An 18369-nucleotide genomic window follows, 5' to 3' on the forward strand; every position below is an offset into this window, starting at 1 on the left:
GGAACCTAGGAGAGTATCAACAATTTAGACATCTGTTGAGTTATTCCCAGAATAAAACTGGACATGTGAACATTTCAGGAAATGAAATAAAATTCTTAATGTCTTTGTATTAAAATGCAACATATATACATATATACACATATATACACATATATTCACATATATATACATATATATATATAACTATTATGACTTTTTACATAAAAACCCCAGTTACTTGAATTAGCTATTAGGCACAGAATTATTCGACTCTGTCCTCATACCTCCTCCATGCTCACACACTAGCTAGTATTTCTGAAGGTAAAATTAATTCTTGCAACGGAATACAGGTCTTCACTCCCATTCCCCAAATGACCTAAAACCACTAAAATGGCAGAGTTTCATTCAACACTGCAGCTGCTATTTTGTTTCCAGCAGGATGATATAAAGATTAGGCTATAATCAAAAGCTAAAATTCTTGCATATGCATTGCAGCTAGAAGAGCTCTCTTTATGCTATGTGCCTCTTCACAAATTACAAAGCAAATGATATATAGGAGTGTAGCTCCTAAACTGGTCTTTCTGAACTGATAACACTGAATCACTAGTTGGCTGGGGTGTCCACCCAGATGGGAAAAGGAGGTGGACAAAAGGGAAATGAGGTTGTAATGTTGTTGACTTCAGGCCTCAAGGAAGAGAGGGCTGTGGATTTTCTTAGGTGAGGAACAATGTCAGAGGAGAACATAATTCATTATAAGACTCATGGGGAAACAGTCAAATGAAGAAGCAACAAAGCAGCAACAAAACCAAACCCAAGTCTTGCCTCACTGTGCAGCTGCAGGACAAAGACAGAACAGAAGCCTGCAGTTGGGGAACAGAGTGTTGTTCTTTCAGGCATTATAAAATGAAGCCTTCAGAAATCACTCAATCTTGTCATTCCAAACAGTTTGCTGCATTTGTGAAAAAAAGCTTTCTTTTTTTTTTTTTTGAAAGGAGTCTCGTTCTGTAGCCCAGGCTGGAGTGCAGTGGCGTGATCTCAGCTCACTGCAACCTCTGCCTCCCTGTTCAAGTGATTCTCCTGCCTCAATCTCCTGAGTAGCTGGGACTAAAGGTGCCCGCCACCACACCTGGCTCATTTTTGTATTTTTAGTACAGACAGGGTTTCTCCATGTTGACCAGGATGGTCTCGATCTCCTTGTGATCCACCCCCCTCGGCCTCCCAAAGTGCTAGGATTACAGGCTTGAGCCACCGCGTCCGGCTGGAAGTTTTCTTTTTTTTTCTTTCTTTTTTAGCAGTGTACACCTTTTAAAACTGCAATTGAGTACTAAATAATGGAGTAGTTTTGTTCAAAAGCAATATTTATTTTTCATGAAGATAAGAGGCATATTACATTTGCTATAGAAAATGCTATGAGAGGAAAAAGCTGCATGTTACCGATATGACAAAAAACATAAAAAACTCTACTTATGAAAGTGTTTTGCCCTATAAGAACATATTGAATAAAAGGCATTATTCCAGGTGAATGAGCCATGTGGAAATGTGGATTTATTAGGGTTTGTTTTAAAATGTAATTTGTATGGCCAGCTTTTTATTCTTTTGATGGCTATCGAATAGATTTATTGGCTACATGTTAGAAGTGCAATAGATAACAGGTAACCAAGGGAGAAGTTTTAATAAAACTCTCAGGAAAGGCAAAGAAAAGTGAGTGAATATGCCTGCTTACATTTCAGCTAATAAATAAAAAGTGCAGATAGGGCTTTAACTGAAAACCTTGCTGGTTATTGCAGCCTGGAAGGTTTATTGAAAACTGGGTAGAACACTCTAATTTTTTATATTTACAGCTACAATGTGAGCTGTTCAGGTTAGAGTGATGTCACGTTCATTTTGACTTTGGTACAGGAAGCTGATGTTTTCACAGGAAACTTGCAAAGCAGTTATGAAGAGGAAGAGTGTTCTTAATTATTAGTGTCTGCCTGAGCTATTTCTGATTGTGTTCTGGGATTTTGGAGAATTGAACAATAGAGTATTTAATTTTACCACTCCCTCCTTGAGTAAAAACATCAGACACTTTTAGGAAAGTTTTAGAAGGTACATCTTCAATAAGCAGAGATCTTTCATCTCAAATAACTGGAAAGAATTGCACTGCTTAAGAATAGTTGAACTTGGACCTGAGAGCACCATACTTAGAAATCTAAGTATATTTAGGTCACTCATCTGACACTGGGACTTCACCAGCCCTGTCACCCAAACTGGTTGTAGTTAGTAGGACCACAAACTCACTGAAGAAATCTGCTTTCCTTTTAACTTTCAAGGCAATAAGAAAAATATAGTTCTCTGTTAGCAGTCCCTGAGCTATCTGAATTTTGGTGCTTCTCTCTTAAGCCTCTTGCTTTGGAGAATGATGAATCATTTCCTACTCCTGGAGTTAGTCTCCTTTAAAATAGACACGAAGGAGGCAGAGAGAAAAAATTACTCTAAATACCATTAACCAATGTAAAACAGTTTTCTATTAAACAGTAGGAGAGCAGGGCCAAACTTGTGTTACCACAATTGACAACTGGATTCTTAAAGCAAGCTCCATAGATTAAGAACCAGAGCCCCTAGGACTGATTTTACTTGGTTCAGAAACAGGAAATCAGAACAGTAAGCAAGTATATGATTAGAAATTTACATTAATAAAATGTGATTTTTTTGATACACAAAAGCTTTTAGGTTATAAATAATCTATGATGGCCTGCCAAACATAAAATGCCATCATAAATCCATGTCTACATTTCAAAAAGACAGGAACACAAAAGCAAGATACATTAAATTAATTGGCGTAATTTGGAGAGTTCGAATCCATTATTAGATATGGATCCTATCAAATATCCCACCTAATTTCCAGTTATGTCGATGTTTCCATGTTCACTTTTTAAATTCTCTACCACCCGCATCTTTCAATGAACACCATCTGGAAAGATTCATACAGAATCCCCATGCTATTCTTGAAAGGATTTGCTTTTGTGGAGGGGTTTTGCAAAGAAAAACAATTCAAAATTCTGTTATAGCTTATACGCTGTCTCTTGTAGGATTATAATAAGAAACCTTCTAAATAAGTTTTTGAGATAGGTGTTAAATGAATAAGCATGCCTCAGCAAAATGCATAAAAAACACGACGATTTAATTTCTAAAGCACTTATATTATTATGGCCTGGTTTTGGAGACGGGTTATGATACTCCACATAGGTAAGTATGCAGTGCTTCTCATGGAAAAAATGCTTAGGTATTGGCCTTTTCTCTGGAAACCATATTTTTCCTTTTTAAATAATCAACTAAGACGTATATGTAAGAAAGCCTCATCTTTCGATTTTTAATATACAAGATGCTTTAAGAGAGCAAGATTCAAAATTGTTTTGTGTTTCAAAATTTAAAAATAAATTTATCTCCTAAATTTTTTAAAGACATGTTTCATATATTTGACCATCCCTTACTTTGGCAAAGGATTTTAAGAGTCTAACTCAAACATATGTAAGCTCTGGTGTACCTGGTTATATATACCAAAAAAACCATTTGATCTATGTACACATAGACATGAATATATTTCTGTGTGTGTTTGTGTATATATAACCTCAAACACTATTATTAAATGCAATCCTATATTCTTAGGTATAGAAGTTGATGATATACCTTTCTACTTGCCATGGCATTAACAAAGCAAGGCTGAGACTCAGCAACCACTTGTGTTCATTACATTGCAGGCTAGTAGTAAGTTTGGTTGCTGGTAGGAAAAGGGTCTCTTATCTCACCCTCCTTAAACTAAAGGTTCTTTCAGGCTTAATGTAAGGATGTGCACATTCTCTTATCGAGGTGGTCTTGAGCTGCAGATACAATCGCATCGTTCATGGTGATCCAACTGGATGTCAACCAGAGCCATGGTCTTAGCTCTGCCCCTCCTCTTGATGTGGCCAGGCTCAAACTGTAATACCTAGGACAAGAAGCACATCTCCTGTTAGAAAGCCTTTGGAGTTCAACTCAGTCAGATGCCACTTACTTATTACCTTTTTGACAACTACTTCTTAGCCCATTGAGAACCCAACAGAAGCTATGGGCTTGCTATTAGAATGCATACATTGCTATTAGAATGTACACATTTTTCAAATAATTGACTCCCTGAAGTGGAAGAATCAATTGATCCCAAAGTAATGCCCAGCATTACCTACCTGAAATACCCAGATGATTTCATGTGTCTTAGCAGGTATTTATTAACAGCTTTCCAAGGGCCTGCTTTGGGCCAAGTGCTGTTCCAAATATTATTGTAAAGATCCTTCTGACCAAAGCATGTGTTAAAGATGAATACAATACTTGAGCATATTATTAGCATGGAAAGGAAAATGAATACAATCATGAATACAATATGCTGGTATATCTAAATCTTTGGTTGAAGTAAAACATGTTGCCCTGGAGTTGCTGGCAAGATGGCTGAATAGCAACAGCTCTGGTCTGCAGTTCCCAGCGAGATCAACGCAGAAGGTGGTGATTTCTGCATTTCCAACTGAGGTACCCAGTTCATCTCACTGGGATTAATTAGACATTGGGTGCAGCCCACGGAAGGCGAGCTGAAGCAGGGTGGGGTGTCCCCTCAGCCGCGAAGTGCAAGGGGTTGGGGGATCTCCTTCCCCCAGCCAAGGGAAGCCATGAGAGACTGTACCAGGAGGAATGGTGCACTCTAGTCCAGATACTGCACTTTTCCCATGGTCTTTGCAACTGGCAGACCAGGAGATTTCCTACAGTGCCTATGCCACCAGGGCCCTGGGTTTCAAGCACAAAACTGGGCAGCCATTTGGACAGACACCGAACTAGCTGCAGCAGTTTATTTTTCATACCCCAGTGGTGCCTGGAAGGCCAGCAAGACAGAACCATTCACTCCCCTGGAAAGGGGCTGAAGCCAGGGATCCAAGTGGTCTGGCTCAGTTGGTCCCACCCCCATGGAGCCCAGCTAGCTAAGATTCACTGGCTTGAAATTCTCCTGCCAGCAAAGCAGTCTGAGATTGACCTGGGATGCTTGAGCTTGGTGGGAGGAGGGGCGTCTGCCATTGCTGAGGCTTGAGTAGGCGGTTTTACCCTCACAGTGTAAACAAAGCTGCTGGGAAGTTGGAATGGGGCGGAGCCCATCGCAGCTCAGCAAGGCCAATGCGGCCAAACTGCCTCTCTAGATTCCTCCTCTTTGGGCAGGTCATCTCTGAAAGAAAGGCAGCAGCCCCAGTCAGGGACTTATAGATAAAACCCCCATCTCCCTGGGACAGACAACCTGGGGGAAGGGGTGGCTGTGGGCACAGCTTCTCAGACTTAAACGTTCCTGCCTGGCGGCTTTGAAGAGAGCAGCCGATCTCCCAGCACAGTATTCGAGCTCTGATAAGGAACAGGCTGCCTCCTCAAGTGGGTCCCTGACCCCCATGTATCCTGACTGGGAAACACCTCCCAGTAGGGGCCAATAGACATTTCATACAGGAGAGCTGTGGCTGGCATCTTGTGAGTGCCCCTCTGGAACAAAGCTTCCAGAGGAAGGAACAGGCAGCAATCTTTGCTGTTCTGCAGCCTCTGCTGGTGATACCCAGGCAAACAGGGTCTGGAGTGGACCTCCAGCAAACTCCAGCAGACCTGCAGCAGAGGGGCCTGACTGTTAGAAGGAAAACTAACAAACAGAAAGGAATAGTATCAACATTAACAAAAAGGACATCCACTCAGAGACCCCATCTGAAGATCAACAACATCAAAGACCAAAGGTAAATAAAACCAAAAAGATGGGGAAAAACCAGCACAGAAACACTGAAAATTCCAAAAACCAGAACATCTCTTCTCAACCAAAGGATCACAACTCCTCGCCAGCAAGGGAACAAAACCGGATGGAGAATGAGTTTGAGGAATTGACAGAAGTAGGCTTCAGAAGGTGGGTAATAACAAACTCCTCTGAGCTAAAGGAGCATGTTCTAACCCAATGCAAGGAAGCTAAGAACCTTGAAAAAAGGTTAGGTGAATCGCTAACTAGAATAATCAGTGTAGAGAAGAACATAAATGACCTGATGGAGCTGAAAAACGCAGGACGAGAACTTCGTGAAGCATACACAAGCTTCAATAGCCAAATCGATCAAGCAGAAGAAAGGATATCAGTGATTGAAGATCAAATTAATGAAATAAAGTGAAAAGACAAGATTACAGAAAAAAGAGTGAAAAGAAATGAACAAAGCCTCCAAGAAATTGGGACTATGTGAAAAGACCAAATCTACGTTTGATTGGTGTACCTGAAAGTGATGGGGAGAATGGAACCAAGTTGGAAAACACTCTTCAGGGTATTATCCAGGAGAATTTCCCCAATCTAGCAAGGCAGGCCAACATTCAAATTCAGGAAATATGGAGAACACCATAAAGATATTCCTCGAGGAGAGCAATCCCAAGACACATAATCTTCAGATTCACCAAGGTTGAAATGAAGGAAAAAATGTTAAGGGCAGCCAGAGAGAAAGGTTGGGTTACCCACAAAGGGATGCCGATCAGACTAACAGTGGATCTTCTGGCAGAAACCCTACAAGGCAGAAGAGAGTGAGGGCCAATATTCCACATTCTTAAAGAAAAGAATTTTCAACCCAGAATTTCATATCCAGCCAAACCAAGCTTCATAAGTGAAGGAGAAATAAAATCCTTTACAGAGAAGCAAATGCTGACAGATTTTTGTCACTACCAGGCCTGCCTTACAAGGGCTTCTGAGGAAGCACCAAACATGGAAAGGGACAACTGGTACCAGCTACTGCAAAAACATCCCAAATTGTAAAGACCATTGACGCTATGAAGAGACTGCATCAACTAATGGGCAAAATAACCAGCTAGCGTCACAATGGCAGGATCAAATGCACATATAATAATATTAACCTTAAATGTAAATGGGCTAAATTCCCCAATTAAAAGACACAGACTGGCAAATTGGATAGAGAATCAAGACCCATCAGTGTGCTGTATTCAGGAGGCCCATCTCACATGAAAAAACACACACAGGCTCAAAATAAAGGGATGGAGGAAGATTTACCAAGTAAATGGAAAACAAACAAACAAAAAAGCAGGGGTTGCAATCCTAGTCTCTGATAAAAGAGACTTTAAACCAACAAAGATCAAAAGAGACAAAGAAGGCCATTACATAATGGTAAAGGCATCAATGCAACAAGAAGAGCTAACTATCCTACATATGCATGCACCCAATACAGGAGCACCCAGATTCATAAAGCAAGTTCTTAGAGACCTACAAAGAGACTTTGACTCCCACACAATAATAGTGGGAGTCTAAATAATAAATAGACACTTTAACACCCCACTGTCAATATTAGGCAGATCAATGAGACAGAAAATTAACAACGATATCCAGGAGTTGAACTCAGCTCTGGACCAAGTGGACCTAATAGATATCTACAGAACTCCCCACCCCAAATCAACAGAATATACACTCTTCTCAGCACCACATTGCACTTATTTTAAAATTGGCCACATAATTGTAAGTAAAACACTCCTCAGCAAATGCAAAAGAACAGAAATCATAACAAACAGTCTCTCAGACTACAGTGCAATCAATTCAGAACTCAGAATTTAGAAACTCACTCAAAATCACACAACTACATGGAAACTGAACAACTGGCTCCTGAATAACTACTGGGTAAATAACAAAATGAAGGCAAAAATAAAGATGTTCTTTGAAACCAATGAGAATGAAGACACAACGTATCAGAATCTCTGGGGCATATTTAAAGCAGTGTGTAGAAGGAAATTTATAGCACTAGATGCCTACAAGAGAAAGCAGGAAATATCTAAAATCAACACCCTAACATCACAATTAAAAGAACTAGAGAAGAAAGAGCAAAGAAATTCAAAAGCTAGCAGAAGACAAGAAATAACTAAGATCAGAGCAGAACTGAAGGAGATAGAGACACAAAAACCCCTTCAAATAAATCAATGAATCCAGGAGCTGGTTTTTTGAAAAGATCAACAAAATAGATAGACCGCTAGACAGACTAATGAAGAAGAAAAGAGAGAAGAATCAAAGAGATGCAATAAAAAATGATAAAGGGGATATCACCACCAATCCCACAGTAATACAAACTATTATCAGAGAATATTATAAACTAGAAAATCTAGAAGAAATGGATAAATTCCTGGACACATATGTAGCCTGTATGGTCCTTGGAGGACAGAAGAAAAGGGGGCAAATGTGGAAATAAAAAACAAAGACAAAAGAATATGTTTGGAAGTAGGGGTCGGGGGCACCTTGCCTCTAGTGGACAAGGGCCCTGAGTTTTACACCACCCTCTGTATTTATTAGGCAAAAGAGATAGCGAGAAGGTGGGTTGAAAGAAGAGGTCAGCTGTTAGGTCCAGAGTAGGCTTGCAAGACTGCAATCCTCAAACAATAGGCTCTAGATGTCCCAGTAGATAACCTCAAGGAGCCAGTGCCAGGGAGTGATGGCTCTCAGTAAACCTTCTAGGGCAGGCACAGAAGTAAGTTTGCCCACATTCTGTATTCATGATAAACAGTTTGCTGTTTGATCAAGTAGCCTCCAGTGGAATGCTGAGTTGGTCATGATCCCTTTGGCCTTTTTGGCTCCCAAAACACATACACCCTCTCAAGACTAAACCAGGAAGAAGTCAAATCCCTGAATAGACCAATAACAAGTTCTAAAATTGAGGCAGTAATTGATAGCCTACCAACCAAAAAAAGTCCAGGACCAGACGGATTCACAGCCAAATTCCACCAGAGGTACAAAGAGGAGCTGGTACCATTCCTTCTGAAACTATTCAAAAAAGAGAAAAAAGTGGGAATCCTCCCTAACTCATTTTACGAGGCCAGCATCATCCTGATACCAAAACCTGGCAGAGACACAACAAAAAAAGGAAATTTCAGGCCAATATCCCTGATGAACATCGATGCAAAAATCCTTAATAAAATACTGGCAAACCAAATCCAGCAGCACATCAAAAAGCTTGTCTACCATGATCAAGTTGGCTTCATCCCTGGGATGCAAGGCTAGTTCAAAATACGCAAATCAATAAATGTAGTCCATCACATAAACGGAACCAATGACAAAAACCATGTGATTATCTCAATAGATGCAGAAAAGGCCTTTGTCAAAATTCAACAGCCCTTCATGCTAAAAATTCTCAATAAACTAGGTATCGATTGGATGTATCTCAGAATAATAAGAGCTATTTATACAAACCCACAGCCAATATCATACTGAATGGGCAAATACTGGAAGCATTCCCTTTGAAAACCGGCACAAGACAAGGATGCCCTCTCTCACCACTCCTATTCAACATACTATTGGAAGTTCTGGCCAGGGCAATCAGGCAAGAGAAAGAAATGAAGGTATTCAAATAGGAAGAGAGGAAGTCAAATTGTCTCTGTTTGCAGATGACACAATTGTATATTTAGAAAACCCCATCGTCTCAGCCCAAAAACTCCTTAAGCTGATAAGCAACTTCAGCAAAGTCTCAGGACACAAAATCAATGTGCAAAAATCACAAGCATTCTTACACACCAATAATAGACAAACAGAGAGCCAAATCATGAGTGAACTCTCATTCACAATTACTACAAAGAGAATAAAACACCTAGGAATACAACTTACAAGGGATGTGTAGGGAACTACAAACCACTGCTCAAGGAAATAAGAGAGGACACAAACAAATGGAAAAACATTCCATGCTCATGGATAGTAAGAATCATGAAAATGGCCATACTGCCCAAAGTAAATTATAGATTCAGTGCTACCCCCATCAAGCTACCATTGACTTTCCTCACAGAATTGGAAAAAACTATTTTAAATTTCATATGGAACCAAAAAAAGAGCCCACAGAGCCAAGACAATCCTAAGCAAAAAGAACAAAGCTGGAGGCATCATGCTACATGACTTAAAACTATACTATAAGGCTACAGTAACCAAAACTGCATGGTACTGGTACCAAAACAGATATATAGACCAATGGAACAGAACAGAGGCCTCAGAAATAACACCACAATCTACATCCATCTGATCTTTGACAAACCTGACAAAAACAAGCCATGGAAGAAGGATTCCCTAGTTAATAAATGGTGTTGGAAAAACTGGCTAGCCATATGCAGAAAGCTGAAACTGGATCCCTTCCTTACACCTTATACAAAAGTTAACTCAAGATGAATTAAAGACTTAAATATAAGAGCTAAAACCATAAAAACCCAGAAGAAAACCTAGGCAGTACCATTCAGGACATGGACATGGGCAAAGACTTCATGACTAAAACACCAAAAGCAATGGCGACAAAAGCCAAAATAGACAAATGGGATCTGATTAAACTATAGAGCTCCTGCACAGCAAAAGAAACTGTCATCAGAGTGAACAGGCAACCTACAGAATGGGAGAAAATTTTTGCAATCTATCGATCTGACAAAAGCTAATATCCAGAATCTACAAAGAACTTAAACAAATTTACAAGAAAAAAACAACCCTGTCAAAATATGGGCAAAGGATATGAGCTGACACTTCTCAAAAGAAGACATTTATGCAGCCAACAAACATATGAAAAAAAACCTCATCATCACTGGTTGTTAGAGAAATGCAAAACAAAACCACAGTGACATACCATCTCATGCTAGTTAGAATGGTGATGACTAAAAAGTCAGGAAACAACAAACGCTGGAGAGGATGTGGAGAAATAGGAACACTTTTCCACTGTTGGTGGGAGTGTAAATTAGTTCAACCATTGTGGAAGACAGTGTGGTGATTCCTCAAGGATCTAGAACCAGAAATACCATTTGACCCAGCAATCCCATTACTGAGTATATACCCAAAGGAATATAAATCATTCTACTATAAAGACACATGCACACATATGTTTATTGTGGCACTGTTCACAATAGCAAAGACTTGGAACCAACCCAAATGTCCATCAATGATAGACTGGATAAAGAAAACATGGTACATACATACCATGAAATACTATGCAGCCATAAAAAGGATGAGTTCATGTCCTTTGTAGAGACATGGATGAAGCTGGAACCCATCATTCTCAGCAAACTAACACAAGAACAGAAAACCAAACACCACATGTTCTCACTTGTAAGTGGGAGTTGAACAATGAGAACACATGGACACAAGGAGGGGAACATCACACACCAGGTCCGTGGTGGGTGCAGGACTTGGGAAGGGATAGCATTAGGAGAAATACCTAATGTACATGACTGGTTGACGGGTGCAGCAAGCCACCATGGCACATGTATACCTATGTAACAAACCTGCACATTCTGCACATGTACCCCACAACTTAAAGTATTAAAAAAAAAAAAAGAAAACACAACATGTTGCCCTGGTGAAGGTCATTAGTGGCCATAAATAAGTAAAATGTGTTTTATGTTTTTATATATTTGTTAACATGTAATATCCTTTACCATATAAAACAAATCAGGTTCCACTAAAATCTTTGTATATTAATACCTGTGTATCAATACAGCATTTCTTAAATCAATAAGTATATCATTAATTTTTAAATTCATAAGTTTAAACACAATTTCTTAAATTAGTAGTTAAATAGAAGCCAACCCTTCTTCCCTGCAGTGGCCTTCATTTAGTGAAATATTAGCTATCACATAGACATATACTTGGTAAAATTCCATTCTTGTTTTCTAATATACTACATAGTCAGATTAGTATATTATTTACTCTATGTTCTTAGATCCCGGTTAGCCTTTATTTTTGATTTTGTCCCATTTTCCTTTTAGATTTTAAACTTGGTCATGGCACCATTAAACAATTCTATAGCATTTTACAGTTTTTGAAGAATTTGCACAGGCACTATTTTTTTTTTTCTTTTTACCCTCAGACAAGTCTTTCACATAGTGGAAAAAGTATCATTATGCCCACTTTATATTGAGATACTAAAGGAGGATAAGTACCTTGTCCAGGGTCTTCCCCTGACTTGGACCTGGGACCAGGACCTGGGATCAGGACATTTAAGCTCCTAGCATATTCTGACTTGAGGCCTCTCTAACATGGCTTCAATTTCCTTTTATGTCTCAAGGGTGTGTCTGGCTCCCCATGTGAACGGGCAGGGAGACCTGTGGTGCTTTGCTTGAACTTTCGTCCTAGGTGAAAGTTAGATGCCTAGAGTCCCCTGCACTCATGCGTCACAGTCCGCACATTCCTTTCATTTAGAATTTTGCCATGCTGTTCCATAGATGGTCCAGTGAGGCAGGGAATAAATCACTGCATTTGTTTAATGTTCAATCAAGTTAGGGCACTCTCCTGATGCAGAATGGAAGATGGAGATCTGTTTGTAGAAAAACTTCAAGAGACTTGTGAGTACAAATTTGGCAGGGGGTGGAGGAAGGAATACCCTAAGAAAGTTCTTTAGGTAGACAAAGTGTCAGAAATTATGATATTGGTAAAGCTAGTCCAAAAGCCAGTTTTGATAGTTGATTCTATTATCATCTCCTGCAATTCTATTGCACTTACAATAGGTACCTTGGAAGGGGTTGGGGTTTGGACTCCCATAACTTTGCCAAGAATTTCTCCAAGATGAATTAATTGCTATTTTCCAAGACTATCTGGCCTGTAAAAGAGATTTGAGAACTAGGGGATGCAGGAGAGGGAAATTATTCCTAAGAAGCTGAGCATATGATAAATATTCCTTGTTTAAAGAAGACTGTTATCAAGGCCTAATAATTTGTGATGACTGGCACTTGTAAAATCAGAGCTCTGTCGATTTGCTTTCTCATTTGATGGCAAACAAAAGTGTGTGCTTTGGGATAAGAGCAAGAGCCTGGGCAGTTTTTCTAACTGGTCTTCTGATTGTTCAGGGATTTTCTCTGTGTTTTATATTAAGCAACGTGAGCACGGTATATATGTGTTTTGCTGATAAGAAGAGAAAAATGAATTGGCAGACACTTTTTCCCAGACAAGAGAGGAAAGCACTATTTGAACAAAGTGGAAATTGGACTGCCTTACTGGATGATCACAGCACTGATGTTCAAAGCTTTCAGATCATGTAATAGTCTTAGGTTCAGGTACACAGCATTGAAAGGAGGAAGAAGGCAAGGCTGATTTGAGGGCATGTAGAAAAATGAAAAGCCTTTATCTGAGAAAGCAAACTGGCTGGTTATAGGTTACCTGGTCACCTTTAAAGGGAAGGAACACTGAATTAATTATAGGAGCTGAAGGGCACTTGTTAATAGGTACCCTCACGCAGCACTTTCTTATTTTCTGCGCTATGATTCGCAGCTGCAAGCACACAACCGGAAATAACAAATCCACTGGGGGGCAACCAGCGTTTCTTAACACCTATGGGTGCAAATGGGGATCTTGACTCCTCTCCACTCTGGAAAACCACACAAAGCCAGGGAAAGTTGACGTCTACTAACTAGAGTGTGACTGAGCCAATTGGTGGGTTTCATACCACCGTACAAAATCAAAGATGCTCAGTTTTGCAAATTACCTCATCACAAAAGATATTTAACTACCGTTACTCACCTTGTTGCCATTAAACCTCTCAATAAATCTTCACCATAAAGCTATTTACACTAACAAAACAATCCCAGGCAGAAAAGCTATCTGCTGAGTCAGGTTCTTGTTTATTGAGAATATCAAAAAAGGCTGTTAAGGCCTTGTAACAGTTCTCAAATTAATGGCTGACATAGGAACACAAGTACATATTTCAGGACAAATGCATTATATAAACCCAAATCATTAAGAGTTTAAGATTCTTCCTTTTTTTTTTTTTTTTTTTGAGATGGCGTTTTGGTCTTCTTGCCCAGGCTAGAGTGCAATGGTGTGATCCCGGGTCACTGCAACCTCTACCTCCCGGGTTCAAGTGATTCTCCTGCCTCAGCCTCCCAAGTAGCTGGGACTACAGGCATGTGCCACCATGCCTGGCTAATTTTTGTATTTTTAGTAGAGATGGGGTTTTGCCATGTTGGCCAGGCTGGTCTTGAACTCCTGACCTCAAGTGATCTGCCTGCCTCAGCCTCCCAAAATGCTGGAATTACAGGCATGAGCCACTGCGCCCGGCCTCTTCCTAACTTCTAAAGCAGGCTGTTTTTGGCACACACAGTTTCTCAAGGAAAAAAAAAAAAAGCTTCTCTTTTGATCTCTTTCGTGCTTATAGCCTTTATAAAAAATGTACACAGAGTCAATATTTTTAAGGGATGCTAGTGAATTATTCTGAAACCTAAGTGACTACAAGCAAAAATATCTTGAGAAGGGATAACATATTATTTTCTCCCTCAGTAATTACTCAACCTGCTGGCAATAATCACAGCAGTGGCTGGCATTATAACAGAAGGACTGATATCAAGTCCCAAGACATAGTACTCAGTTAAAAAGACATAATGACAAACAGCTCAACACTGTTATACTAAGAAGTTAAGCTTGAAGGTGACAAAAAGCTGGGTTATAGCGGGGGTTTATAACATGCTCATGAATTTTGAAAATGCAATCATGACATCTTTCCATATTTACTTCAAATAGATGCGTTCTGTGAGACTCTAGGGTTACTATGAGGTGTACTCAGTTGCAGTTTTAACTTCACAGAACTAAATAGTTAAATGATTTTGACAGCACCTTAGAGGATTATTGACTACATGTTCGGCCTACCCATTGCAGAAAACATAATGGAAAGCCTGGGTGGGCACTAAATTTCAGAGCATGGCATTAGCATTGCGTATCATTCATGACACAGATGGGCCTTGTCTGCTTGGGGAGTACCTTGCCCCATGTGGCAAGTTTGCCACTTTGGCAGGAAGGCCTGATGTGAAGCTAGATTGAGAAGGGAGAGGGTGTGAAGTTTGTAATACTTAAACAAGGAGTTCACTAACTTGTAAGTGAGTCATCAGGGAAGAAATGTAATCAGAACTGAGAAAGCCAGACCAGGCTCTCATCTAATTCCACCCACATCTGTCTTGTACTTTATAGTCTTCAGATGCCTTCATTCACCCAGTATCCCCAGGTGGTAAGAAGCACAGGTGTTATCATTTCCATTGTCAAGATGAGTGAATTAACTTTTTTATAAGCAGTCTATAAACATTTACTGTTCCGGATCATATCTTTATTCTTTTTGCATTTACCTAGCATTTCAACCACCAATTTGTTTTTATTCCTTAAACAATTTCAATAAGATTTCAGGGGCAGGATAAAGTGTAACAACAGATAATGAATATGATGTAATTTCAGGTTTGCCTGGGAACTCAAAATTGTAGGTTATTATGGGGATTAAGTGAGGAAACCTGAGGCCCTGGGAAGTTTTAAGTGGCTGGTCCTCAGTTGCCCCTCCGTGTGGCAAAGCTGGAACCAGAACCCGCATCTTTTCTAGTCTTGCAAGTTTTCTGTTCTATTGCCCTCTCTTGGTAGGAAAACACCACAAACCATGAGGCTTCACTCAAAGGTGGAGAAAGGACAAGAGGCAGAGAGACTTCACAAGTTCTAGCTATGAGGTTTCCAAAAAAATAACAGAAGAGATTTTCTTGACTTTAGTTATGGTTAGGTATAATCATGACTCAAAAACTCCCTCCCTATTGCTAGAGAATGAAAACTCCTTGCGCAAAATTTATTTTCTGTTTCTTTGGTCTCAATTTGAAAATTTAGGTACTTTTTTTTTCAATAACAGACGTTTCAAACATGTAAAAACAAAGTACTATTCTTTTACCTCAAATCTGAAGGTCAACAGTGTACTACTCTAACCTCATGTTTCATGTATAAATACAGATGCTCGTTGACTTATGATGGGGCTATATCCTGATAAACCCATTGGAGGTTAAAAATATTTTAAGTTGAAAATGCATTAATACCCCCATAAACACACTGAAAAGTAAAAAAAAAAAATCTAAATCTAACCATCATTGAGGATAATCTGTACCAATTTATTAATACATCTCCTAACTCTTAAACTGTGATAAAATGCAAATGTTTAATACAAAATTCTACCTTAAAACAAGAAGTCATTTTTTTTTTCATTTTGTCCAGATGTATAAATGATTCTAGATGCTATAAATGTGCCAGAATCAGAGATAGGTCTAGGCTTGTGCCATTCAACAAGGTAGTCACGGCCTTGTGTGATTATTTAAATTTAAATTAGTTAAAACTAAATAAAATTAAAAATTTAGTTTCTATTTGTGCTACACACATTTCAAGTGCCCAATAGCCACATGTTGCTAGTGACTACCATATGGAACATTGCAAACACAGGTTATCCCTATCACTACAGGAAGATCTATTAGACAGTGCAGGTGGTTATGTCAAGCATCCTGACGAAATTATGAGAGGAAGAACAGAGGAAATTAACATCTATCTTTATCTCTCTGATGCTTCCTATGTTTTTGGCTGTTAACTAAATGGATATAGCCAGGGCACCAAATCATGAAAAACAGTGAGTAATAATTTCATAGGTCACTATACTTTTAGGGAATATCCTGTTCCTTCATTATACACTATCAAGAGAAGAGAACTGAAATAATAGTTTCTTCTAATTGTCTACACAATACGTTTTTCTGGAATCCTCCCTTTAACAAAAATCACTACCCAAATTATCTTTTATATCCTATGATGGGGTTCAGGACACTGTACTCCCAAATGTTTTAAGCTGAAGGAATTTGAGAAAACAAGAAAAGCAGAAAGATCACTCTGACCTTCCCCTCACCCTCCATCCTGAAGGAGGTCATAAAACCTAGCATTTTCTGACCTTCCCATGTAGCAAATCATAAGACCCTCATGTGAGAGGTGTCCCTGTTATACCCAGAAGAAAGAATTCCCCCCTGCCTTTTTGTTTGAGATGTGGTCTTACTCTGTCACTCAGGCTAGAGTGCAGTTGCATGATCATGATTTGCTACAACCTTGAACTCCTGGGCTCAAGCAATTCTCCTGCCTCAGCCTCCCAAGTAGCTCAGACCACAGACACATCCTCCACACTTGGCTACTTAAAAATAATTCCTTTTTAAATTTATTATTATTATTATTTTTTGTAGAGATGGGGGTCTCGCTATGTTGACCTGGTTGATCTTGAACTCATAGCCTCAAGGGATCATCCCACCTTGGCCTCTCAAAGTGCTGAGATTACAGGCATTGAGCCACTGCTCCTGGCCTAAGAATCCTTATCTCCGAAGACAAAGGTAGAACAAAGAAGAATCTGAACAAATAGGCCTTGCTAATTTTCCCCAGTTCATTACCATTAGATCATACTCTGCCCTATCATATTTCTCCACAACTATCCACACTTTATCAAACTTACTGTAAAAAATTATCAGGTTGAACCGCTTTTTTGGGTCTTTACTTCCTTACCAAGGCCTCTGTGTCATGTAAAACATATTCAATAAATGAGTACGCTTTTCCTTTGTTATTCTGTCTTTTGTTATAGTGGCCTCAGCCATGAACCTAGGAAGAGTAGAAGAAAAGGTATTTTTCCTACTCTATGTCTAGTATATTCCAAGAAGCATAGAATGATTGTTAAGAAAGAAGAAAAATACTTCAACAGGGTACGTACAAACTTTTGAGAGCAAGAAGTAATAAAGATAGTCACATTTTACTGCACAGTGAAAACTGCTCAAAACCCTAGAGGAGAACTAATATGACCTGTGAAAAAAGCAATGATATTAGCTTCGTTAGAAGCTTTCCAGTTTCCCAGATTTAAATTCCTTAAGGTTGAGCACTGAAATATTTGTGGAGAATCACACAAGCCTGTTATGTGACAAGGTCTCATTACCCCCTTAAGGGTGCTCATCTTTCACAGAAACTCATTTCACATCTCATCAGTTGCAACCATGAGCTGGGGAAACTGGTTTCTCATTTCTCAGAGGTAAGAATACAGACACAGAATTCAGAATAAAGGACTAGAATTTTTCCCTAATGAGACTAGGCTCAAGCAACCCCCACTTCTGCAAATGGAATAAGCCTTTTGCTATTTCCCACAGGGCACTTGACAGTGATAATTGTGACACATCTCAAAGGTATTTCAGGAGTCTCAAGGGCATATGACAGGAGTGTTTGTTCCAGGTAAGCAGTTACTGGCTGGTGATGGATGTTTATTTTTCCTTTTGTCCGGCACTTGACTGAGTGATTTTATAGAGCTTTGCAGAGTTCTAGAAGTAAAAATATTATTAGGACACATGTCTTAAAGAGATGCTTTAGATACAGTTTCAAAGGATGCCAATGTTTCAAACCCACTCATGCGACTGAACAAAGAGATCAAGAGTTTTCCCCTCTACACATTAATTGAGAACAGAAATTTGCAAGTAATGGTTATTGTGTGGAGAGACAAGAAAGGAACTAAGAGGAGGAGGGTAGCCAGGCCTTCAGTGTTCTTCAGAACTAACTGGCTGGGAGGCAAGGGTCTTTGGGGGTCTATGGTTCACTCT

At 39.4% G+C, this 18369-nt stretch overlaps 1 protein-coding gene across 2 annotated transcripts in view; it reads right to left on the bottom strand.

Moving 5' to 3' along the window:
• Positions 1 to 1319: 1319 nt before the first annotated feature.
• PDGFD (platelet derived growth factor D) overlaps positions 1320 to 18369 on the bottom strand; it is a 257912-nt gene continuing 240862 nt past the window's right edge. For both annotated transcript variants that reach the window (XM_054437607.2, XM_054437608.2), the window contains exon 7: positions 1320 to 3946. In XM_054437607.2, coding sequence (XP_054293582.1) covers positions 3821 to 3946 — 126 coding nt within the window. In that variant the 3' untranslated portion in view covers positions 1320 to 3820. The remainder of the gene's footprint in view (positions 3947 to 18369) is intronic.

This window comes from Pongo pygmaeus, chromosome 9 (genome assembly GCF_028885625.2).
Source record: "Pongo pygmaeus isolate AG05252 chromosome 9, NHGRI_mPonPyg2-v2.0_pri, whole genome shotgun sequence".
Taxonomy (NCBI): domain Eukaryota; kingdom Metazoa; phylum Chordata; class Mammalia; order Primates; family Hominidae; genus Pongo; species Pongo pygmaeus.